The 26,300-nt window shown below is 38.6% G+C and overlaps 1 protein-coding gene across 1 annotated transcript; it reads right to left on the bottom strand.

Annotated features, from left to right (window-relative positions):
- Positions 1-7,096: 7,096 nt before the first annotated feature.
- LOC132846039 (immunoglobulin superfamily DCC subclass member 3-like) lies at positions 7,097-25,454 on the bottom strand. The gene is made up of 14 exons (XM_060870551.1): positions 25,424-25,454; positions 17,161-17,466; positions 16,432-16,576; positions 16,186-16,316; positions 15,934-16,071; positions 15,402-15,560; positions 11,045-11,210; positions 10,674-10,930; positions 10,318-10,482; positions 9,916-10,104; positions 9,220-9,336; positions 8,346-8,475; positions 7,492-7,618; positions 7,097-7,366 (listed from the first exon to the last, which is right to left on the bottom strand). The coding sequence occupies exons 1-14, from the start codon at positions 25,452-25,454 to the stop codon at positions 7,250-7,252; spliced, it is 2,178 nt and encodes a 725-aa protein (XP_060726534.1). The 3' UTR covers positions 7,097-7,249.
- Between the last annotated feature and the right edge of the window lie 846 nt (positions 25,455-26,300).

The following is a 26,300-nucleotide window of genomic DNA, read 5'->3' as shown; positions in this document are numbered from 1 at the left end:
ATTAGCTCCCATCAGCAACAACATCCTTGTTAAATTTCACAATTTAATTGGTTTATGTTTAATCAAGTATCTATAATCTAAATGTAAATAAATATGTATGACTGGCCATATATTCCTTTTTCAGTTTAAGTAAACTGAGAAAACATAAACAGAGATACTGTTTATCAATTGCTACTACATAGATCAGTATTGGTTTGATGGGGTGTTAAAAACATGTAATTGTACATTTGCTAGTAAAATGTACTGATGCCTCCCTCCTGGAGGATTAAAAAAATGTAGATAAGATATACCTTTATAAGATATACCTTTAGATAAGGTAAGTCATAGCCCAGGCTATCACACGAAAAGAAGCAGCTGAGCATCATATCAGTGTAGCCAAGATATTTTATATTTTATACTGTCCTTTAAATTCCCAGAGTAGACAGAGTTAAGAGTCTTCACAGGTTTTTAACTGGCTGGTCAGTGACATTAAAATGGATACAGAGGATAGTGTGGGTGTGAATGGAGCTCCTGAGTCATGCTTTATTCATATCTGATATTTGTGATATATCATAGTGACAGCCCAAACATGAAGTCTGCATCATTCTCTCTTTTAAACTATTGTACTTAAAGATTATAAAGTATAAGCTATTGGCCTGCTCTGTTAGTCTAAATAAGACGACTCTGTAAGCCACTCGCCGCAGTAAATGGTGCGCAGTGATATTCAGACTTGCTGCAGTCTCCTGGGACACTACAGGTCTTCTGCCTTAGATTGCTACCATCAATCCTTATTATAATATGGTTCTATCAGAAAGGCAAACACACACACACACACACACATATTTATATATATATATATATACAGGGGACCAGTCAACACAAAGCTCCTATAGAAGACATAAACCTGATAAACAACTATAAATCATATAGTTTAATTATTCAGAGACAGTTATGAAATCTTGTCAGTTGAAGATTAAAAGGATGAAGGGAAGTTGATGTGCTGCTTTAAGATGATACTCAGACAAGTTTGAGGTAAAGCAGGAGTAGCTTTAATTTCCTAGATGGGCCTACTGCAATGGAGTGGATGGAATTGGATGTAAAGAAAAATATTGCAGAAACCCATTGAAGACAAGGTTTGACATTTTTTTATAGCAGATGAAACTGGTCTTCTGTTTCTTTGCACCACATTCGCATGTTACTGGAAAGAAAACAGCAACAGCTTGATGACCTTTATAGAAATGATGGCTTATTATAGTGCTGAAGAGTACAACTGTTAATGGATTGCAGGGATTCAATCTGACCATGCTCTTGCTGTAACCTGAGTATGAAGAAAGTGGAAAATCTTTGTGACATCTGTATTGATTTTTGTGGTTGTAGTTCACTGTGGCAGCAGCATTTCTATTTTTGTAGCACTCAGTAATAGATAGAGCCTGTAGATTTCGGGTGGAAGCTGTTTACTTCTGTGGCAGACTGCAGACGCTGCTGCACCATGGCCCCGCACCCTTTATGAAACATGTACAGATGAGCTTATGTTACATACAAGCCTGCTTCTACCCTTTCCTTATGTTCTGAGGAAAAAATGAGAAAGAAAAAGAGAAATTAATGAAGCAATAAACAACCAGGACCAAAACAGAGAGCACACAAGTGCTGACACAGAGGTGTTAAGAGAAATTATAAATCTATAAACCTCAAAATCTGGCGTACAACTGGATCATTAAGTCTTTTTTGGGTTTTTTTATGTGTGTGCATGAGAAGCATTAAAATTTGTGACAGTACAGTATGTGCACACACCACCCACTGATTTAATGTGCATTAGTGAAAGAATGCTGTTCTCATATCATTATGTTTATCAAGGAATCTGCTTCTGTTTGTCAGGTAGTCTGTCTCTAAGGGACAAAAAAAAGGGAAAGAAAATATTGCAAATGTCTTACAACACAGTGCAAGACAATAACAATGCTCTGATTCACTTTAATAGTCTCTTTCATTTTCAGTTTCTAGCAGTAGGCAATTGCAAGACCTTTGTTTCAGTAACGTTTACCATAAAGAATTTAGTGATGTGAAGTTCATACACTTTTTTATGTACCGTTCATGCTTACTATCCGAAAGATGTAATCAGCAACAGAGATAAAGAATGCAATAATTTCTACCTTAAATTTCCACATTTGCTTTAATGAACACAATCTAAACAATATTTTTAATGAGCACATGGTGTAGGAATAAATAAATCTGTAGAATTCTACTCTGAGAGAAATAAGAAATTAGATGATGTCACTTTCTACAAGCCAATTGAAGCTTTCTCTTTAGTGAGAATATGCAAAGTATATTTCAGCTGGATCATAGATTTTGCTGATGCTGCTCTCACCTTTACTGTCTGAGCTGGCACACTGCCCACTGAGCATGACCGCAATGGCGTAGAAGAGGCGTAACGTGAGCATACACTGAACTAGCAATGGGATCTGAAACACACACACACACTCACACACACACACACACACAAGCATCAAAGGATCGACATCCACCCAAACCTCTGTTCTCTACAGTAGATACAGGATGTGCATTAGGCAGCTTATACAACCAAATGTCTTGGGTTTGATTCCGAATCTGGGATACTATCTGTATTGTGATGTGTTTCCGCCATTAACCAGATGGTATATGCTTATACTGATATATTTGACATCTTAGTGTAGTTATGGAAACTAGACAGTAGTAGGAGCAATAATAGTATGAATTTGTTGTTTTTATCATTTAAGGCATGATCCATTTTTAATCTTATAATATTAATAAGGGTGACAAAAACATTGTGAGGCTTGAGGTTTGGTGTGGGTAAATGTGGAATTCTAAATAAAATGGATTCATGACCTTTTATTGACACTATTATATTATATGATCTTGCCACACATTCACTGATCACTTAGCAAAGCTTAGCAATGAGCTGTTTTTCACTGTTGAACACTGATTTATTTGCGCCCTCTCTGCTCCTGGGGCACTGAATCATAGCTGCCCCAGTGCTCTGACCCCAACTTTCTCAGCTGGGATATGCAAACAGAATTACACTGTGCTGTAATGTATGGTAATGTGTGGCAATAATAAAGAGTTATTTTTCTTGTGTGTACCCTGTAACCATATATAATCTGTATGTTTCTCACATTCGTAGTTCACGCTGATGGTTTTTGTTTTAATTCTTTGGGTTGTTTGATTTTATACTCTACACTTTCATCCATCATCTGCCTCTGCTACTAGTTCCTGATATATTACAGCTAAATTATTGCACAATTGATGTTAATATCGTTAAAATATTAAAAATATTTTAGAAGCGCTCAAACCCAACATCCACCTCCCTGGCTATGTCTCTGGAGTATCGTAATACTGAAACCATGCACAGCACTTGTGTATTGGATTTATGGTGCGCTAAATCTAAAGTACATGTGTTTTGCCACATTTCACTATAGATCATTAAAATTATTTGACAATATCAACAAAGAAAAAACAAAAAAGCAGTTATTACTTTCTGGTATAAGTGTATAGTTCTTATTTTTAAAGTTTTATATGCTCCACATTTTAAAGGAAACCATAGAAAAGCTTGAGCTAAAATGTGTAGAACCCTATTTTTTTGGGAGGCTAATAGTTTTAGTGATCTAGAGGTAATAATATAGGCAATTAAGCAGGAAATAGCATTTATCTACAAGGAATTTGAACTCTGCCAGTCTGTTGTGTGAAGATTCAGACACAACACAGAAGGAAAAGAAAAATCAGACAAAAAATGTCATAACTGCAAATGTTCAATAAGTCTGTGAACACTGACATCTACTTAACAGTCTTTTATTTGGTACAAAGGCATCGGTATAAAGAAATGAAAACAGAAAAAGAATCATTTTTCATTAAACTGTCATTAAACTGAGACACACTCAGCACTCACAGACCTTCTGTCTAGGGTCACTAGACGTATTCACTAGATGTTTTCACTAGATGTTTTCACTATATGTTTTCACTATATGTTTTCACTATATGTTCACTGATTTACAAACTATTTTTCAGGAGCAATTCAAGAATCTACTCATGTCTGCAGAAGGCTTCTGTTATATGTACTGCAGTGTGTCTCAGGATAAAAGACTCCACAGTAGGGAGCTGTACCAGTTGAACAGCAATTTAAAGCTATGGCGAGTTTGGTTCTGAATCACACAAGTATGGTAGAAACAAAACAGAAAATACAAACATTAAAGCATTGCTTTCTCATTGGTACAAGCATCAAGCATTTACTACTTCTCTATTCATTTGATCACTTTTTCTATATAACACACATGTTGGGCAGGCAAGAGCAAAGGAACTTATACTTATAATGTCCCTAGTGAACTTATTAACACTGAGGCATGTGACATGTAGCAGCAAATGTTGCAGCACTGACGAGCCAAATTTATATACAAATTAATAAGACAAAAGTTAAATTATGCATTAAATTAATGTGTATATGGCTTATTAAAATATGGCAAAAGTCCAAATAAAAACATATTCTGAAGAAACATATGAACATTGTGAATAAATAACTATAATGAAGCAATAAAATAGCTTTAAGTCACGCCTTGCTTGCCGTCAACATGCACTTCTGTTTCAAATTCTCAAACATTTTCTAACAATTTTTTTTATTCTACTGAGAAAGAAAATAATAACTGAAATCAAATATGAATATGAGAAGAAATCACATTACATTATTATTATTAATCATAATTACAATAACCAGTTTGAAGGAACTTATCAAAATGTTTTTTGGCAATGTTTTCCATTTATAACAGAAGGAAACGAATTAGAAAAAACACACACAAATATTAAAAAAGTTCTCAAGAGAGCAGGTAAAAATATTTTTTCTTCTTTTTCTGGACATTGGAAATTGTTTTCTTTATACATTTTGGCATCATACTTGTTCTTGTATGCAAAGCACTCTCACTATATAAAACGGACAGATCCTTCTGTATTAAAAACAGCTTTCACATGTGAAACTCTGACAATTAATTCACAACCTGTAAAACAGCAGTCCTTTCCTTGTGCAGTGTCAATAGACCTGGTGTGCTGTGTATATGGACTAAGTTCATTTATTACTAATAAATACATCTTTAAAATCTTCACAACCTCTTGTTTTCTCGTTTTACAATTTTATCCCACTGCTTTCAAGGCTGTCACCAATTTAGCCCTCACTCACTCATTCACACACACACACACACACACACTCACCCACTCACCCACTCACACTCACTCACTCACTCACTCACAAACATGTAAAAAATGCATGACTATACCAATCAGTGTGAAAAGCACTGAACATGTTATGTGCCTTAGTCAGAGAGAAGCATTAATAGGAAAGGTAAAGTACATATGAGGTATTTGGTCACATTTCACTATAAATCATAAGAGTTATTTGGCAATATCAACTCAATCAGCAAAAAGAGAAAAGCAGTTATTACTTTCTGGTATCAGTGTATGAAAATATATGCATTATTCACTAGTTATTATTTTAAAAGTTATATACTGTATACTAGTTCTATTTAGAATTCCATGTTTTAAAGGTAACCATAGAAAGACATGAACTAACATGTGAAGAACTCTATTGGGTTTTGAGGGTTTTGTTTTTTTTTTTTTGCTTTGGTTAATGGGAAGCTAATGTTTTTAGTAGCATGACTGCCCTTAAAACAGGAACAAGTGTGACATCTAAAATGTCCACTGAAGGAAAAGACAAATAGAAAGCAATGAAAACCATTATAATACAGCATCTTTGGATTTCACTCAACAGTTTTCACTGAATATTTGGAGAGGTTAAAAGCAGAAAAGACAGAAACTAGCTTTGTGTCTAGCTCTGTGACAGTAAATACTTTCATGAAAAAGGGTCACCAAAGAAACTTGAAAAATGGTTAGTAATAACTCAAAAAAATAATAACAGATCTCCAGGACAACAGCCGGTTCACTGATAGCCTTTCTTCTGTGTGCGGTGCTGATAGGAAAGTGCTCAGTCAACCACCTCCGTCAACCACAGCAGGCTAAGGAGAAGTGTTCTCTAAGTCAATTCCTTCCCAACAGAGATATTTTTAGGCATGTTTTGAACCGGATGTTGTATTCCAAAAGAAGAACGTGCTCCTCCGCACTGGACTTTTCACTTCAGGGAGTCATGCAACATCGACTTCGAGGTCACATACATCGTTAGCAAACACTCTGTCTGGAGAGGAGAGAACTTTTACACCTTAGGGGCAGCATCTCTGTTAACAACACATCCAGATAAAAGCCCCAGAGGTCATGAGTCATTCTAAGGCCCAGAGTGAAAGCTTGAGTGTTGTGGAAAGGTTTGAGTGTGGCAGTAGTAGAGTGTGAGACACAGGGGACAAGGTGGCAAGCACGGGTTGAAGGCAAAAGTATCAGCGTTGTTGTCTGAATGGCACAGGTAACTGGAACTAGCACCAGAGCAACTTAAAAAAAGGCTCCAATGCACATGGCTTTTGGTCGAGGTAGGTTTGCTTAACCAGCAGCAAGGCAGGCAGATGGTTTACCTTGATAGCTCTGACGTTCTCGTCAGGCTGAGGTAGCTATCTTTGGAGGTAATTTGGTCTGAGGGGAGAAAGGAAGAGGAGGATAGAGGATGGAGGATGGAGTTAGCCACTCCATTCCACTCTTCTGAAAGGCTAATGTAGTGACACTATCACATATATATAAGGCTACAGTGTGGCGTCTCTCTCACAGCACGAATAAACTGACCATGACAATTCTACAAGAAAAAGAATTATGCTACATACTTTAAACATTTCAGTCATGCTAAGGCCTCAGAATTTTCCGTTTGGTGCATTTCGACTATAGCAGTAGACACAAGTTTATTTTGGTCCCATTTCATAAATGCTTATTTAAAAAAAAGGGGGAGAACCAACATAAACAGCAACTGCCCTTTCTTATCTATATAATTAGTATCATGAAAACTAAGCATCTTGTAACAATCAGAAATATTACTAAAATGTGAATGTGGTGCAAAACGGCTTTGGGTTAAGACTTTGGGTTATGAACGGAAATTAAAGGATGTCTTTAATGTCTCTCTACATATACTCTTCTATATGTACATTTACATTTACTCCCTTACAGGCATAAGCCAGACTCAGTGTGTTTGTGTGTGTGAGAGTGATGGTGTTACTGACTGCTCAAGCAAGGGCAGGTTGTAATAAGGCTTTGGTGAATAGAGTGTCATGGAGTGGCCAAGCATTGCGCTTTAGGGGGTAAGGGGTAGAAGAGAGTGTGTAAGGGGTTATCAGCCTGTGCCAGTGCCTGTGCTCATTGTTGTGCCTTGTTGGCAGTTGGGCTGCTGCTCAATGAGAACCTGGCATTGTGCCCCTGCAGCCTGTCTCTCTGCTGAGCAGTTCTGAGGCTGTAAACACAGAGCAAATGGCACATAGGTTAACGACACTACTGCTACTCTAAAGGTGCTTAGAATCATAGTAATGAGCTACTTGGAAGCAGTGAGAACAACAGTGTGTTTAGATAAGTATTTACCTGTGGCATTAGCTCAATAGCTTCAGTGGTGGGTATCACTCCTTCTTTAGGTACAGTGTCTCCCAGTGGTGCTGCTCCGCTCTGTGGTACTCTCCAGGCATCCTGCGTGCCCTTTCTACAAAATGAGCTACTCATGGGAACACAGACACAGAGAGCAAGTACAGTATATTAGCATAGATACGTACATATAGGCAAGGGTTGAAAAGACACTTATACTCTAGGGCAGGAGTTTCCAACCTTTGTTTCCTTTGAGAGCTACTCATTTTATTAGTTATTTTAGTGTTATTTTATTAGTAACATTTATTTACTAAGCTTACTGCCATAAAAGAAACCAGCTAAATAAGATTTTTTTATGTAAACTTAAAAAAATGCCAATATCAAACAGACATATTTTGCAATAAATCATTTTAAATTTTAACTCTTTTCTTTGTTGATATTTTCAGAATTTTAATGGTTTATAGTGAAATGTGAGTCAATGGTAATTTTCAATGACAAATGAATTCTGCAGTTATTAAATAAAAAGTTATTAAAGTTTATAGCAAATATGAAGCTAAACAATAATTTAATGCAAAAGAAAGTGTGCTGATGTGAAATGTGGGTATGAGGTCAAAGTATATATTCTCATGAAAATATTAATTAAAATGTATATTCATCTAAAGTACAAATCCCATAAACACTATTATTCAAATCGGTAAAAATCTTGTACAGACATGTTATCAGCTTCACACAGCATAAACCATGGAGCAACAGAATATAAAGCAGCTGGTTACAGATCAGCACTGGGGGAAAGCTTGACTGACATTAACCAGAATGGCTCTCTGATTAGATAAATGTTTACGGAGTGGAAAGCTCACCTGCGCCTGTATGCGAACATGAGGAAGAGCACGCAGAAGATGATGCAGGCCATTCCAATGTGGATGCCAACCACAATGCCAGTTACCGAGCTCTCTCCATCCTGCCTGCAGTTGCACAAGCTCTGCCCTCCTGTTTACACAAACACACACACACACACATTTCATATATTGATTACCACATTTTCTCTACAGCCAGGATGGTCTTTTTTTATATCAAACATTTTAGACAAAATTTAGGGGCTTTCAGGGCTTGTCATTGTTCCATGTTGGTTTGCTGCCAATTTTAAAATGCCCAGTCATCTGAGCTGGGGAAAAGTGGTAATGAACTTGATTTAGCACTCCCTCCTAAACCCAGCGCTCACAGTAGATAACTCCCTGTACACAACTCTGTCTTCATCTAACAAACCCATTTAGTATCTCAGTAATGCTCTTCAGACAGCAAAACCTTAAACAGACCATCCTGAGAACATATAGAGCCCAGGATCTCTAAGGTATACACAATAAAACCGTTAACAAGCTAAACTGCTGCTAAACTGCTGCTGGACTGTGTTTTAGTTTTAAAACCCCAAAGAATATATAGCAAGATATCTTTAAAACAACGGAACAAAAAACATTCCGAAAGAAATGACTGAAGGTGCTTTTAACATTACAGCAGGTATATAAAAGCTATATATAAAAGTGAGCTACAGGTACAGCATAAGCTTCCATAACATCCTGTCCTCACTTAGTGGTAGTGAAAGCTCACTACAGAGAGCTGGATGAAACTGCAATAAAACAGTATGTATTCACACATGGATGATGTATGGATATATTCCTTCATGTAAATATATAAAAATGAGAAAGCTGAGCCTGTATTGTATATAGTGTAACTCACCAGCACTGTTCTTTTCTCCAGTTCCACTCTCAGCCAGTGAGACGAGACGCTTGTTGCCAATGCTGTCTCCGTTTCCATTAAACGCTACAAGCTGGATCTCATACACAGCTGATGGCTCTGTCAAGCCACACAAATTACCTTAAGCTTTGGAAATCCAATTAATATACTGATGACATGAATATATCGTTGTATCACAGATATATCTTATCTTTATATATTTGTATATGATCTATATATATATATATACACATATCTATATATTATCATACATATTTATGACTAATAATTGCATGTATTATGTATTTTTTAAAGCTATTAGAATTTTTCTATTCGTTCTATTCTATTCATGTTTTCTACTCATCAGCTACTGCATATATTTAACATTCATATTATTTTATTTAAATATTCAACCTGCAATTTGTTCAGTTGCTCAGAGCTTCCATTTGCACTCCAGGCAGATGCTAAGCTATATTTTATTGTACTGTGCAATGTTAAAAAATACTATCTATGCTCTCTAATCCAAACTTTCAGTAAGTGTAGTGTTTTTATATCTACAATCAAGATCACTTTTAGATTTTTGGAGTTACACCGTATACACATTAGATGGAAAAGTAAATTGTAGGTAATTAAAGGTTTCATTCATTATTAGCTGATTTTGTGTGTGTGTGCGTGTGTGTGTGTGTGTTTAAAGCTAACCGAGGTGTGAGATGGTTTGTGTGTTGATGTGGCCAGGAAACAACTCCTCTGGACCAAACTGCTCCTGAGGCACAACACGCAGCGACAGTTTAAAGCCCTCAAGTTTCCCTGCTTTACTGGGCAGTTCCCAATAAATCTGCACTGCCGTGCTGTTCAGAACTTTTGTGAAGAAACTGGGCATTGAGGGAACTTCAGAGAGAGAGAGAGAGAGAGAGAGAGAGAGAGAGAGAGAGAGAGAGAGAGAGAGAGAGAGAGAGAGAGAGAGAGCTTACACATCACACAATATTTCTATATAATCTATTGTATTATTTATATTTATATTTATAGTTTTGTTGTTAAAAAAATCAATTTCTATGGTCTATGACATACTGCGTTTTGCCAGCATGATGTTTGGTAACTTACCGCCCCCTAGTGTTGTGGCAATGACAGTGTTGGACTTCTGGCTGGCCCCCAGAGGAGAGTAAGCTTTGAGGTAAATGGAATAAGTGGTTGCTGGTTCCAGGTTATTAAACTCATGCTGGAATGTGTCCTTACTCACAGCCTCCTGGAGCTCTTTACTGTCTGGCTCTGGAAATGAAATAATGTAAGTTGTACTGATCAGACCATGACACAGTGTTCCAGCTTCACTAAAAAGATAAGTAGCTGAAGACCATTTCTACAACCACTGCTAGTTATTTAACCCACTCTTTAAAATCCCATTAATCCTAGAATTAAACCCACAACCCCAGTGATTCCTGAACTTCCATGTTCTCTCTCACCGCCAAGCATGCGGATGTGCAGCACGTAGCCGATGATGTTGTCTGTCACAAGGCTTTCAGGCTGGTTCCAACTGAGCTGCAGGGATGTGTGTGTAAGCGGTGTGGCCATCAGGTCCTGCGGAGCTTCCGGAAGTGAATTTTCAGGAGACAGGGACACAGCTAATCGTGCACTGGCCTGGTTGGTTCCAGCGCTGTTCTCTGCTATGCACTGATAGATGGCTTCATCCTCATCAGTGATTCGGGTCACAGCCAGAGTGCTGCAGGGCAGCAAGGAAATGACATACTTGGAAACTATTCTGAAGCACACTGAATTTGGGGATTATTATAAAGTGCACTAATTTTGCTATGAGCAGAATAGGGACGTGAGATACCTGTTGTTATTGGTAAGTTTGACATTGTCTCCAGGTGTGAGGACCTTGCCATTTTTTAACCAGATGAGGTGAGGCTCTGGGACTCCCTGAGCCTGGCAGGTAAACACTGCGCTGCCCCCTACTGGTTTAGAAACAGATTGCGGCCACTGCAGGAACTCTGGTGGAGCTGAAGGAGAGAAGGTTCATCTTTAACTGTGCATTTCTGTGTGTGGACATATTGTTTCTAAAAGAAGAAGATGTTTAGTACACTTCAATAACTAAAATCAATGTAGAATGAAGCACAGTCCTTTTACAGAACCATCTTAAACTGGATTCTTTTTGGTAAACTATACATAACTGACTGTATTCGACGAGCTTACACATTTTCTATAAACAGTCAGAACAATCAGTCAGTCCTTAGCCTTTTCTACAGGGAACAAAAACATGACAGCTACTTGAAAAAAGAAACATAAACAGGATAAGACAGAAGATATGAAAAAGTCATCAGCCATTTGCATCACTGTGTTTATACATTGTCCAACCCAGAGTTAGAGAGTTTCTTGTCATTCCTTATACAAGTATACACACAAGGGCTTGGTGTGACAGTACAGAGATCACAAACTGCATAACTTCTGAGTAAAAAAAATCTAAATTTGTTTTACTGTATGCATGATGACAGGCAGGCAGAATTACTACCTGCTAAAATGTTCTACTTTTGTTAATCGCATAACAATTTGTATTATGAATAATAATAATAATAATAATAATAATAATAATAATAATAATAATAATACAAATTGTTATACGATTAACAAAAGTAGAAAATGAGCATGTGTGTGTGTGCGCATGTATCTAAATGAAGGTAAACGGTTTTTTGCTTCACCTCCAAAGCCCTTTGTGCCCATGAATAGAAACCACTCAACAATCTTTACACACTAACCTCAAGTGAAGTGTAAAGCATACACTGAGACCAGTGCTCATGTGTGTTCAGAGCTCATTTTAATGGCAGTACATTGCGGGAAAGGGGGTGGGGTGGGGTGCTTTCTTGTAATAAATCCACCCTATCAGTCTTGTCTAGCAGCTTGAAGAGCTCTTCACAATCAAGCATAAGCGAAAGCATTAACTCCGAAGAGCTGAATGCTCTGCAAACAGGAGCGCACTGAATAAAGCATAAGCTTCATTATCGCATCCAGCAAGATGCTGTACTCATCTGTCTGTCTTTGTGAACTAACTACACTTCTCCCTCAGGGCTGAATGAGGCAGTTTGTCTCAGTTTGGTGCTGAAAGAGAAAGGATGACTTGAGAGGCTCCTCGGCGTACAGGAGAAGTTCAGCTGAAGAAGTTCATGGTCATGGGAAATGGTTGAGTGGACAGAACCACATCAGAATACGCTGTTGTGCAAACACAATGGACCTACTCCATTTTCTCTCCCATCTCTCTAGCCATTCTCCGTCAATTTGTCCGCTGCATGTAGCTGATAGGCTGCCTGCGGTCCCCAAAGACTGCAAGCATCACCGTCCCCCAATCCCCAGCCTCTCACAGCACCCCACCTTCAACCAGGCGCACAACCACCCCCACCCTTAACGTGCACCATTTCCTAAAGGCCTGCTGGAACAGGGTCAGGGGGTCAAAGGTGGGAGGTGATCCTACACTGAGACACATTATTCTGCCCCTCCTCTTTTACCCCCTCCCTTCTGCTATTCTTTCATTCTCACCCTCTCATTGTCTCTTTCACCCTGCTCCACCTTTATGCATCAAACCTTCCTTATCCCCTCTTCTTCATTCTCTCTCTCTGCAAAGTCCTAATATTTTCATATTTATAATCCTCTCCATGCGCGTCTCTTTCTGTAGAAGTGAGCAGTACATTTAATTAAGTCAAATCTGATACCCAAGCTTTATATAATTTTTACTGAGCAAACAATGTAGAAATCTAACTTAAAAGTTCTCTGCACCCAGATGGCTTTTCATTGTCTGTCTCAGATCAGGCCACATATGCTAAACTTATTCCAGCTTGCCTAACATGAGGAAAGAGGGCAGACGGGGTCTGAGCAGGTCAACCCATAACTAATTCTCATTTACATACTTCCATTTTATGCAAACTACAGCTTCCCATGGCCAAAGCCAGGCAAACACGCAAAAAAAAAAAAAAAAACACCGCTCAAGTTCAAGGGCCTGGGGCAAATCAGGATCATTGGTCTGGGAACCACAAGCAGATGGCATGATGAGCAGGATAAGTAAGAATCAGCACCAGACAGCCTAGTAATTGCACATATATGTGGCACCTGCATCAATGCATTTAAATTCATTTAACACTGGAGCTGGATGAGTGAGTCACAAATAGAGGAGAGACAGATAAACCTTTCTATGATATTAAAACAAAAAATAAAGAAAATGCACCAATACGCAAATACACAAACAGGACTACTACTGGGAGGTGAAGCAGAGGTCTGACAGGCAAGAGTGTTTCTTTTTCTTTGTTCTTCTACCAACCCAATCAATAACTGAATGAATCCATTACCCAGCCACTGCAAGGCCTGTGAGGGGGAAAAAGCTGACGGAGCAATTGATTGATTGGAAGCAAAAAACCTCTGACACAAACAACAGACTTCCAACCTTTAATTATATTCTTACCTCATACATTTATCTTTGAATTGATATAATAAACATGCAATCATATAAAACATATCAAACTATATTAAAATGTGTATATTAAACTATATATTTATACGTTATCTTTCATTTCAAATAAAAACTAAATGTGCTTTTCATGTACAATGTTTTGATCTGTATGAGGTAAGCACAGTAAGAGTTATGTATGTCTATTTATAATGTAGTTATTTCAGTAGCTTTACAGTAAAACACTGGCTGATGTGTTATTGTAGGAGCAGTATTGGACTAACTGCAATATGTACATGATTGCATGAACCCCCTCCAACCCCAGTGTTGGAGGCAGGGCGGGTAATACACACTGGAGTGGCTTATAGGACATTATCAGTGTGCAGCTGGAGTCCCACTCATTTATTATGAGATGTTTGTGTGTGTGTGCATGTGTGTGTGTGTGGGGCTGTGCAAGTAGAAGATCAGGGGTTGTGAAGAAATGGGTTTCAGCTCAGCCCAGAGGTCACAGTCAAGCCCGGAGCCAGGTTAATCATGTCTGGCCTACCCAAAAGTGCAAACCTTCTCTCATTTATCCTCATACACATCAGTGCATGTGTGTGTGTGTGTGTGTGTGTGTGTGTGTGTGTGTGTGTGTGTGTGTGTGTGTGTGTATGTGTGTGTGTGCGTGTGTGTGTATGTGTGTGTGTGCATGTACACATGTGGCTGAATGAATTGGCTTGGGGCTATACACATAAAACCCACCAGATCTGGTCTGAGCCATTTTCATTTCATATGTGACCTCCTCAGGGCAGTTGCACGATTCATCTGATCAGTTCCTGATACTTGACATTAGCCAAATGTCTGAATGAAAGCAGCCTGAGGCCATATTCCATTTAAAGAGCATGTATTCAGTACATATGCCATATACCTCTTATACCAGGTTAATATCACAATTTGTATACTATCAGAATTTGAAAGAATATAATCAATGCTTTCCTACTAAATTTATACTTATGTATCTGTATGATGTTCTGTGTGTAGAAAGATGTTTTTATAGGGAAAGTATCATTTGTCTACTCTACACATATTCAATGCAAAGTAGTGAGAGACCCAAAAATGACAACTTCTGTTATGCTCAGGCGGCAGGTTACTTATATGTGTGTTGGTTTGGTAAAATCCCATAAAATCCCATAAATATCCTTTTTTTAAATTTGTTTTCAGTATAAATTGGCATTGACCATGTGTGCCATCACGTCATCAAAACGGAGTAAAGTGCTTTACATGCTTTACTCTGTACAGTTATAATAATATTTAATTACCAAATAAAAAACATTAATGATAAGAAATTTAGTCAATGAAACAGAGACTGATGTGCATATGCTGATATTCACAGTAATTACTCACTATAAACATGTAATTCTTTAAAATTTGGCATAAATGTTTCCCCCCACAAATGAATTTACGTATTATTGTAGAGGCAGAAAGAGGTAGGAAGGTTTTACAGTGGAAAGCAGATTTTTCTCATTTCCCGTTTTATTTGTTGCATACACAAATATACACAGTAGTGAAATGCTTTATATGTTAAACATGCTCGATGTTGGATATTGGATTGTTTGGTGTAATGTTTTTCTCAGAAGCCTGTGATAAAATATCAGCTTCCTACCTACTTGAACTACAGGAGAAAATGTTTTCCCCAATATGCTAGTTGAACTACTGTATCTGAAAAATATCAGGTACCTAAATGGTGGAGATAATGGAACAGTCAGGATGGAAGTCCTACCTTGCACCACCAGTAGACCCAGCGCAGTACGTCTCATCCTGCTTCCAGGTCTGTTGGCTGAGCACACGTATACTCCAGAATGCTGCAGGGAAACGTCCGAGATCATAAGATTACCCGTGCCCAGCACCTGTATCCCATCCACTCCAATAGAACGTCCATCTGCAAGAGACAAACACACACAGAGAAGAGATCAAATATGATTGAAATAAAAGCAACAGAAACTAACCCTAGCATGTACGTGACTATATAGGACTGTACATACTATTACTGTTTTGCTCAATTGAAAAACAGTAGTAAGGAAAAATGTTAAAAGGTAAAAGGTAAGGCAGTTGGACTGTGAAATGTTGTAACAATATAATCTACCATGAGCCATACAGTATGTTGCTATAGAACAAGATACACCAGCACAGTGTCTTTGTAAGAATGTAGCATGTACACTGGGATGTCAGGGATGCACAAAATCAGCTTGAAATCATCTGCTGCAAAGTTATGCTAAGTTATAAGTATTTGTGTCAGATGATATCAATATTACCCAGCCTGCTCCAGGAAACAATTGGTTTAGGGTTGCCAGTGGCAATACACTCTAAGATGGCAGTCTGGTGGATGTTGATGGTGAGATTTTGAGGACCTGACAGAATCACTGGTTCCTTATAGGTACGAGGAGTTGCCACTGTGTAGAGAGAAACAGACAAACACAGAAAACAGTGAGTGATTGAGATAGCGAGATCTTAAAGGGCAGTTGTAAGACAGAAGATTTTGAAACCAGTTTAGCTGTTGGTCTCACCAGAGACAGTGAGCAGGGCCTCATGGCTATAACGCGTGTTAGCAATATTTTTGGCTACACAACGATACACTCCACTGTCTGCAAGACGCACACCAGTGACCTGCAGAATGCCATTGGGCAGGAGAGTATACCTACAGAGAAAAGACAGAATTGAACACTAACAGTATGTATCTACACTATAGAAATTAGACAAAGAAAGTTGACATTATCCAAACTGTGGGTCCAGTGTGTGTGGGGGGTTGTAACCTGTCATCATCTGTGATGAGCGTGGTTCTGTTCTTCTCCCACATGATGCTAGCCTCAGGGATCCCATTAATGGCGCAGTGGAAGCGTGCCACCCCTCCTTCATCTACTACCATGGACTCTGGGTGAGTGTGAAACTTTGGTAGAGCTGGCAGAGAGCAGAGATGAAAACAAACAAGTCAACACACAGTGTGTAAAATCTCATTTACTCCCCACATTTTACTCATTTGGCTGAGGCCTTTTTCCCAAGTGAGTTTCAATTGAGCCAGTGTAGAACTGAGAAGTTATAGGCCAGGATTTGAGACGCCTTCTGAACATCCTCCTGCTCAATAGCCCTTTTCTACTGAGCAACCTCTGCCCTCTCTAACATCAAGAGGTATGTGATCAATAACGGAAGCCATTTTTTAGAAACAAGGGGATTCTTTTAGTAGCCTCTGGCCTAATAGAAGTCCCAGCAATAAGGAGGGAGAGGATTATCAACAATGACTTGAAGGGTCCCTTGGTGCATTTCTTAGAATACGAATTCGAAGGTGTAAAATCTTCACAAGGACAAAGGTCACGTAGGCTTCGCCACTGAAGGTGTGAAGATTCTCAAACCATTATGCATAAACACAGATGAACAGTAACGATGCAATTCAAATAAGCAATCAGAACTCACTTAAGCAGTCAGGACTTTTTTAATGGATATTAGGTGATTTAAATGATTAAATGATTAAACACAGGGACACTCACATGCAAATTGTACTCGTGCCTTACGGCTGATCAGCATGCCATAGCGGTTCTGTGCAGCACAGTCATACTCTCCTGCATCCGTCTCGTTGCTCTCACGTCGTTTCTGGAAGTTTCGGATCAGTAGCATGCCATTGCTTAACACGGCCACTCTTGGACCCACTTGAATAGGTACCCCGTTCCTCCGCCAGGTAATGGTAATAGGGCCTTCTCCCTCCACCTCACAGTCCAGCATCAAGGGGCGGTCCCTTACAGCAATGATATCATGTGGCTCTTTAATGAAGGCCAACTCAGATGTGCTGCCCATATCTGTGAAAGAAAAGAAGCAAAAGAGGAAAAATTAGGTGGTATTGAGCACAGCTGATTTTCTAACTTTTGATGTGAAATGTGTCAGGTGCTTACAAATGGTGAAGAGAAGATAGTGAGGCTGAAATCCTGCTTTGATGATGAGATGAAAATGGTAGAGCAAGAAAAGACTTTATAGCAATGATGATGATGGGGATGAGTATGATGATGATGATGATCATGAAGATGATACACTGATGAAGCAAAGATAGCATCATTAAACAAAAGAACAAATTCAAATTGTATTCGAATTACAACACATAAAAGAGAAATATGAGATCATTTGATTTTTTTACTGACAAAGGTACTGACAAACAACAGTCTTGGATCCTTATTGGAGGCAATAGTTCTCTCTGTCCCAGTTTTATAGAGCTGTAAATCCAGTAAAGGTCAGACTGGGAATGCTGGGCAGAGAGGAGTAATGGTTCATATTACAGTAATTGATTAGAAAGTATGGTTTAACAGCAACACTGACATCACTGCTCGTTTATCTGCCAAGAGATAACAAGTGAACTATGACACCATTTTACAGAGAATACTGTAATAGCATTAAAGCACTCGTAATGTAATAGCACCATTTCCAAGGCATTAACATCAGCATTCATTGCAGATTTAGGACATAGTTCTGACTGGTGTATGTCAATCCATGTCGCTAAGCTTGTGAAGTATACGAGAACTACTTTCTAGCACTAAATTATGTTCGGCCATGGATTGATTTATTCTCTGAAACAGAAGGAGATAGACAGAGGAATTGGTCTGAGGCTGGGAATGCCACATTGACATCTTCATTCCTTCTTCACATTACCGGGTGTTTGCATGAGAAAGTTGGGGACAACAGCGCAGGAGGGGCCGCAGGCTGGCTGAAGAGGGGCTGCTCCAGGCTATTCATTTCAGCTGAACTTGCACTTGACTTTCCCTAGTCTGATTGATGGCTCTGTTAGCACCCCCACCCCTCTCCATCACCCCAAAACAGCAACACAATGCTGCCAAATGCCACAGAGCCATTCAAGCACCCAAAGCCACAGCAATGTCAGAAGTGGAGAGGATAAGGGTGGAGGGAGAAGGGAGCAGGGTCACATGATTTGGGGTTTGGGGTAGACCAGTGATAGTACTCCATCTTCGCTCCCACCACTTTATAATTACCCTTGCCCCACCCCCAAATCTCATCATCCCCCGCCACACTCTGTGGCACCATCTGCCCTCTCTCCCTGCCCCCAGCACGTTTTCCCCTTTTCACTTGAACTTGGGGGTGACTTTCCCATGCCACCCGATCACTCAAACTTCATCTCTGTCCCTGTGCCGCCAACACGCCCATCCCTTCATTCTCTCTTTTTTTGGGGATGTCTGTGTTGGGAGATTCACTGACACAGACCCCAACCCCTCTCATACCCTGCACCCAAATACTCCCTCTCCCAGCTGTCCCCAAAAGACACAACAAAACACTCCAGTCGCACTTGAACTTGAATGCGCCCAATTGTGAAAATGAGAGATTGTCACCTTTCAGTGCATCTGATGACCCCATGAAGCCGTCATCATAAACTTCTGTCTAGCCTTCTGGCCCTTTCCACAATTTTCAACATTCTCTTGCTCCTTAGGATGTCACTACCCTCTTCCATCCTTCACAACCAGATACAGAGTTCATCTGGCTTTCTCTCCTGTCTAGCGTTTGTGTAAGGTGTCAAATACAAGATTTTAAAAACACAAAAGTTTGCCTCACAAGCATTTCAAGAGCACTAACTCTAAACTTCAGAGTCTATATGTACAGGAGTGCCAGGTACAGCATCAACTTCTTCATCACTACCTTCTTCATCATCGTTGTACTATTACTAGTGATTTGGTGCCATGGCTCCACCAAACAGTGCACTTTGGCTCTCTTCCAGTTTGTGTTAAGTATGAAACAAAGAATTCTGTGCGAGAAACTTGACTTCATTCCCATTTGTCTTATTAGTGCTACAAATTAACAGATGGCCAACAGAACAGCAGAAGAGCTTATTGTGTCAAATATAGTTAGTAATTCATTCTGATTCTTTTTAAAGCACCCATATGTTATTTATGAAGATTTGAAACCACTACATGTCTAATCTATGTTATTTTAGGAATCTTCAAAATGTGAACTGTACCAAACTCCTCACTATAAGATTTAATGTGAATGTTAGCAACACTTTGAAATACTTTTATAGTAAAAATTTTGTCAAATTATCTTACATTTATAATCTCCAAAACAATTATAGGTATGAAACCACCACAAGACATCAGAACAGTTTCAATGAACCTCAGCAAAGATTCTACACAGCTCTTCAACTGTACTGGAGGGTGAACACCTTTCCCCCAAAAGATGCTACTCGAGCTGTTGTGAGAATGAGTGAAAGTGCTCTCTTAAATGTTGGGCCCATAGGTGTTCAGTTAGGTTAAGATTTTGTAACTGTGAAAGGTATAATATATAATTTAAATCATTTTCATATTCAGAAAGTCATTTAGTCAGCCTTTGTGCCCTATTGTTTGAGGAAATGTCATAAGAAATCACATCCTTCAGAAAAGATTGCATTGCATGATAACAGTGAGCGGTCAGAGTAAAATTGAGTTGTTATGCACTGACCCATCCCTCTAATATAGTATGAGTGGACCTAAAGCCAACAAAATGCCCTCCAAACTATAATAGAGTCTCTGGGTTTGGTATTTTGTTATTTTCTCTATAATAAATCAACTTCTCAGTATTCAAAGAATATAAGAATACTTATACAAAAATAAGTTTTTGTATTGACTAAGATCTCCACAGGCTATCCTCTGAAATCTGAAGTGACGTACTGGATCCATTTAACAGATCGCATTATTTTTGTCCGAACACTTTTGCTGATTACAATTTGAAGGAGGTTTAGCAGTACGATAGTAACAATGGCTTCTTTGTTCAATTAGAGCCACTTAGTTATGCCTACAACACCATCTGCATTCTACACTCCCACAATAGTGAGCCCATATCCACTCGTAAAGCGCTATGGGACCTCCTGGCCCTGCATGTGACTGAGAGAGCAGGTTTGGGGATAAATTCACCTCCCATCTGGGTGTCATTAATAAGCAGAGGATTTTAGATATTCACTTGGACAGAGAAAACCCCATCAAAACCCCACCCCCATGGGTAGATAGTGACCCTAGGCCCTAAAGGTCATGAGAGAGTGGGTGCAGGGCAAGGAAGAGAGAGCAGCTTGCATTTGGTAGCTAAAGACCAGAATGCACCCTATCCTTTTGTTTATTGTTCTGAAAGCTGGCCATGAACTTCACAGTTTATTGTGGTTGTTGCCTCATGCTGAAACCCCCACAAACAGACTAGGGGGGGTGTCCTGGGTGATAAAGATAGGACAAACATGGCCAAATCCTCTTATTGATGGTGTCTCATTTGTTAAGTCCGTAACATCAGGCTAGACAAATGAAATTCTGTTGCACAAAATCTAAAATTGGAATGTTTGAACCTCAGCTCAGGGCCTTCAGTCAGTATTTCACAGTTTGATTCAAAAAAGCTGTTTTTCCCAGGGCTTTTGTTTGGACAAAAGTCAGGGTTTTGACTACATTATTAGACCAAATATAGACTTAAAGCAGCCTATACTTTACATCTGTGAATATCTTTAAAAGCAAAAGAGGAAAAGTTGCTATGTATTAAGCAGGCTCGCTGATGTATTATGAGACAACTTCACTTTCAGACAAAAGGCAGGCCAAACGTAACCTAAACAGGTTTAAAAGAGTTTGAATTACTATATATTGTGTTAGATCCTTAAATCTTCTTTTATAGCCCCCGTTGTAAATGTTTTATAGGCCACTGCATAGAATGAGCAATACACCCTGCTGCCTCTTTCACATGTAACAGAGCCTCCACAGCCTCTGTGTTTCCATAGCCTCTGTAGTTGGTCACAGTATAAACACAGTACCATGGTCTCTATAGTTTGGGACAGAGGGACTCTGTCTGTGGAGCTCTAAGTCTAAACACAGCAGGAGAGAAGGAGCCCGCAGCAAGCCTATTGTCTCTCTAATGGGAGTTAACTCCTTGCTCTGGCTGGCGGACTCCGTGCCCATTCGCTGCCAGAGCAGGCATACAAACGCACAGCTCTTGCCTATTGTTTAAAGAGGGATGCTCATTAAAGTGTACAGACCAAATGGGGAATGGGAGTGTATAAGACACAAAACAATTTCCGATTGAGGTTTGGGCCAAATTAACTGTGAGGCTTGTACTTACATCCTCCTTACTACCCCCTGGGACTTAATAGGGAGGGGTAATTAAATTAACAAATAATTAGAGGGAGTGGAAATAACTCATCAATAGCCTGAGAATAATTGTCTTTGATTCCTTTGACAAATGATGATCACCCTGATCTGATAGATTTGGGATATTTGTCATCTGCCAATAGGACCTCCTCATGACTGCCTTTACGTTTCAAGTATCCACATTTTGATTTCATGAGTTCTGTTTTGCTGCAATTCCTTTTCCATCGCTGGTTATGCACAACAAAAATGTTTAACATTCATCATCATCATTACAACAAATTCCATCATCACATTTAGCAACAGGAATATCAGTCAAAGCAGACAGGTTAAAAACACACTCAATGGTGGTCTATCCAAATACATTATATTCTATATTAATTTTACACTGACTTTTAGATTTTCTGCTCTTGAAACATACAAGAGACACTTCACACACAAGCAGGCTATGTGTTTAATACCTGTAATCAAACACAAAGCAGTCAGGGTACAGAGATATTCTTATGTTCCTATTGCATAGTTTGATTACATTTTGCAGATACCCTCTTTAGTAAAGGCAAATGAAATAGTGTGGATTGTGAAATGTGAATGTGTTTCTGAAAAGAACAGCTGCTTTCTTCATCAGAAAATGTTCTGTGGTGATTAAAGCCACAACTACTACTAACTCTTAGCTATAGCCATAGATTTATGACAAATCCATTCAGAAAATGTAATCCATCAGCTGCAACACAACAACATACTGTGTCTTCAGTCTGATGCAGTTCTGTACATTTTATACCATCTGCTTTACACCGGATCAGAGCAGTTTGTTTTATAATCCCTTTCCCCTTCCACTTCACAGTTATAAAGAATTTTGCCCTAAGCATATAAAGCATTTGGCCCTAATGCAAACTTCTAGCATTTCCCACAGCACTGAATTAAGATTGGCTCTAATTGGTAAACACAAGACAGACCCAGCACATGAGTGTATAGCAGCAGAGTGGTAGATCCACAAGGCTGAGAGAATGGATGCTTTGCCCCCCCTCCCTCCTGGGCATTGCTGGATTGGGTCTAAGCCGCACGCTGTGTGGATCTTTTGGATTAACCCCCTGAACCAGAGGGGAGCCATGTTGGATTAAAAGTAGCTTGGTTGTGACTCTATAGAGATGTGTATATGCGTGTGTGTGCGTTTGTGTCTTGGTCTCAGGCAGCTGCAGGGATTGCCGCCCCTTTTAATGAGATCTCAATCAGAACAGCTACCCCCTCCCTTGAACCTTTCCAAGTCTTATGGAGATGAGGGGTGTTGGGGGTGCCAGAGGTCAGGGGTAAATTTCAGTGGCACTGTCTGGTCCAGGTCTGTCTGTCTGCTTCGCACTGATGCCCATGAACTTGATGCTAATAAACCCCAAATCTGGTGCTGTTCATATGTTCAGCCTTAATCCATACACCTATGTATCAAGTACCTTAAAAAGCTCACCTTGTGTGTTAGGTTCCTTCTATCATTTTTGTGACTAAGCTAACAAAAACTTTAGGGGTGTTTTAAAGACTGATTATTCAAATAATATTCACAATTATAATCAAATAAATCTTACCATTTATCTTATATAAACCTAAGCTCACTTTTTTTTTAAAAAAAAGCACCTGGAAATCATTTATTTTGTGAAATAGACATAAACAATTATCTGACGTTTCAGATTCACATATGAAGGTTTACATGTCCTTGATCCTCATCGTTAATCAGCAAATGTCAGCTACCCAAATAATCTGTAAGTTATACACTTTATATACACACACAGTAATACCTTCAATTACACACACACACACACACACACACACATTACATTTAATTACACATACATGTTTCCAATTACAAGTGTTACATCATTACATTTATACCTACAATAATAGATCAGTTCTTGGAGTGTGATCATTTCCAAATACTGATCTAATGAACACAGCCTTCAATGAATTCAGAGTAAATTGCATCATGATTTCCCAAAGTGGTCATGTGCACGGTGGGGTACGATAACTCAAACCCTTGGCAATGGTTTATAATGTGTTTATAAAACTCAATAAAATTTAATATGAGTTTATAGAGCAGCCAAGAGACAGTTCAATATAACACGATGAGATCTATACAATGCAGCTGGCCATAAACAACTGACACCTAAACAAATATAAAAATATAAAATTAGGCGCAATAAAATTTTACATAGTTTACATAATAGATGTAGCCTAACAAAGTACGACAAAATAAGTGTACATAGAAAATTAAGCCCATTCAGGTGTGCTGTTGTTATATGATTTAAGTCTCATCTAAATTAAAATCTACTTAATTACAAACTTAATTAAAAACTGTATAATGGGGAATAATCCAAAAATATTTCCTGTAACATAAATTCCATCAATTCCATCATTGATGCTTTTTGGATTTTGAATTTGGATCCAAATTCTTGAGAAATACATTTAGCTCAAATTCAACAAAGAAACTTAAATATGAACCTAATGAACAAAAAGAGCACCATGCATTTAGCCGCTATAACTATAGTGAACTTGAACTTCAGCTGCAACAGCTTTCATCACTGAACACAAACACACATAAACAACAACAACAACAACAACAACAAAGAAGACATTAAAATGCACCAACGAGCTGTTGGATTTCATTTAAATGTACCCAGCAATCAAATAAATTATTAATATGAAGCATTTTTGAAAAAAATAAAATAAATAGCATATGCAAAAAGAAAAAGAAGTATTATGGCAAATAAGACAAAAGAAAATATAGCATTAGAATTAAATATATTTACCTAGTAGTGTCGCCAGCAATAGCAGCAGAGAAACAACGCTCATGGTCATGGTTTGGTAATATTCCGTCCTGAGCATCATTTTACACTCCAGAGGATGAACAGATATTTCATTTGTTCTCAAGTCAGTTATTCAGATTTAAAAAAAATAATAATAATATTTTTTTTGTTTAAGGAGAGGAAAAAGACGACAAATAATAGTATCCGTCTTCTGGAAAAGTCATCAGATCGGGTTTACACTATTATTTTGCTCTGCACAAAGCCGTGCGCTGACGTGCGTGAGCGTGTGCGTGCAGACTGACCGCAGCGGTCTGCGTGTGAAGGCGCACTACGCTCGAGCGTGTTCGCCCCCAGCCCAGTCCGAACCAAACAAACGACCTGAAAACGAGCAACAAATATGAACCAATCAAAGTGCAGGGGGCGTGGCTCCGATTATAAGAGCTAAAGACCGCGCGCGTGCATATAGTAATAGAACTATGGAATGACTTACTGTGATAAAGTACATAGAAAAAAGGGGGTAAAAAAATCACGTGCATCAGTTCCACCTAAGATCAAGGAAGTTATTTTTGAAATTGCAAAAGAAAGGTTTTAGTTTGCTATACATAAGATTTAGAATTTTATTATGCACAAAAATATAGGGATTTTTTCAATTGTTTTTAGCTATCATGTGTTTGCTTGTCACTGTTTATTTAAAGACAGACACACCCAGAAAAAAAACACATTTTCAAACCAGTAGTGTGCCCAAACCCTTGACTTGGATTTGCCTTAGACACTTTTCTACCAGTCTTCTAAACCATTAGCCAGTCTTCCATATCACACTGAACTGATCTGTATGTTATCATAGACATAATGTACTAGACAGTGTTAAGCAATTCTGCACTGCTTACCTTTTAGTCCCACTACAAGCTTCATATACATGCTTGTGCCCCTCTCTAAAGTCTAAATCATAAAAAACAAAAAAATAAAGTCTAAATCATAAAAACTAATTCTGCCAATATAATATAAAAATATAATTTCATGTCCTTTTGTAAAATAAAAGATAACACACACAACAATATACTTGGCAAGGTTTTGGATTAGTAAAGCCAAACTGGCTCTCCTGGATGAGGAGTGAGCTGAGAAAACCACCTCAAAGCCTGTGTTGTTGGAGCACTGTGTGCTGCACAGCATGACAGCAAAGCCAATTAACAGGCATTAACATACGCAGTGGGGTGTCCAATACACACACAATACAAAGGCCCTTAAAGCAAAACAAGAGACCGGCAGTATGTTCTTTCATTGGGCATTCTTTATGTTCTCCCTAAAAGACATGCAAAAGGGATCTAATTAGGATTAGATCTGAGCGACATAGACCCATACTCTACTGTGCAGCCTATAACAACATGGAAATTCTCCTCACCTCTATTTATCTCTACGGAAGAGAGAAAGAATCCACCTGCTTTAGCAAATGCAGCATCATTTACACAAAATGTCTGTGGGAATATCTCTGTCTGAGTCACCCAATGGAAACAGTGCAATTTAAACCGTAGTGGCTGTTTCCACATCTTTTTATTTTATTTTTTATTTAACCTTTATTTAACCAGGAAAAAAAATCCCATTGAGATTCAGAATCTCTTTTTCAAGGGAGTCCTGGCCAAGACAGCAGTACAAAAACTTTCATATTTAAAGTATAGTAAAACAGTAAAACAGTAAAACGATAAAAGATATAACAGAAAGAGAAAAAAAATTATTAAATTAAACATAATCTCCACATAATCACCAGCA

The sequence above is a fragment of the Tachysurus vachellii genome, chromosome 5 (genome assembly GCF_030014155.1).
Source record: "Tachysurus vachellii isolate PV-2020 chromosome 5, HZAU_Pvac_v1, whole genome shotgun sequence".
NCBI classification, from domain to species: domain Eukaryota; kingdom Metazoa; phylum Chordata; class Actinopteri; order Siluriformes; family Bagridae; genus Tachysurus; species Tachysurus vachellii.
The sequence above is the reverse complement of the archived record's forward strand: the minus strand, read 5'-3'. Positions and strand labels throughout refer to the sequence as shown.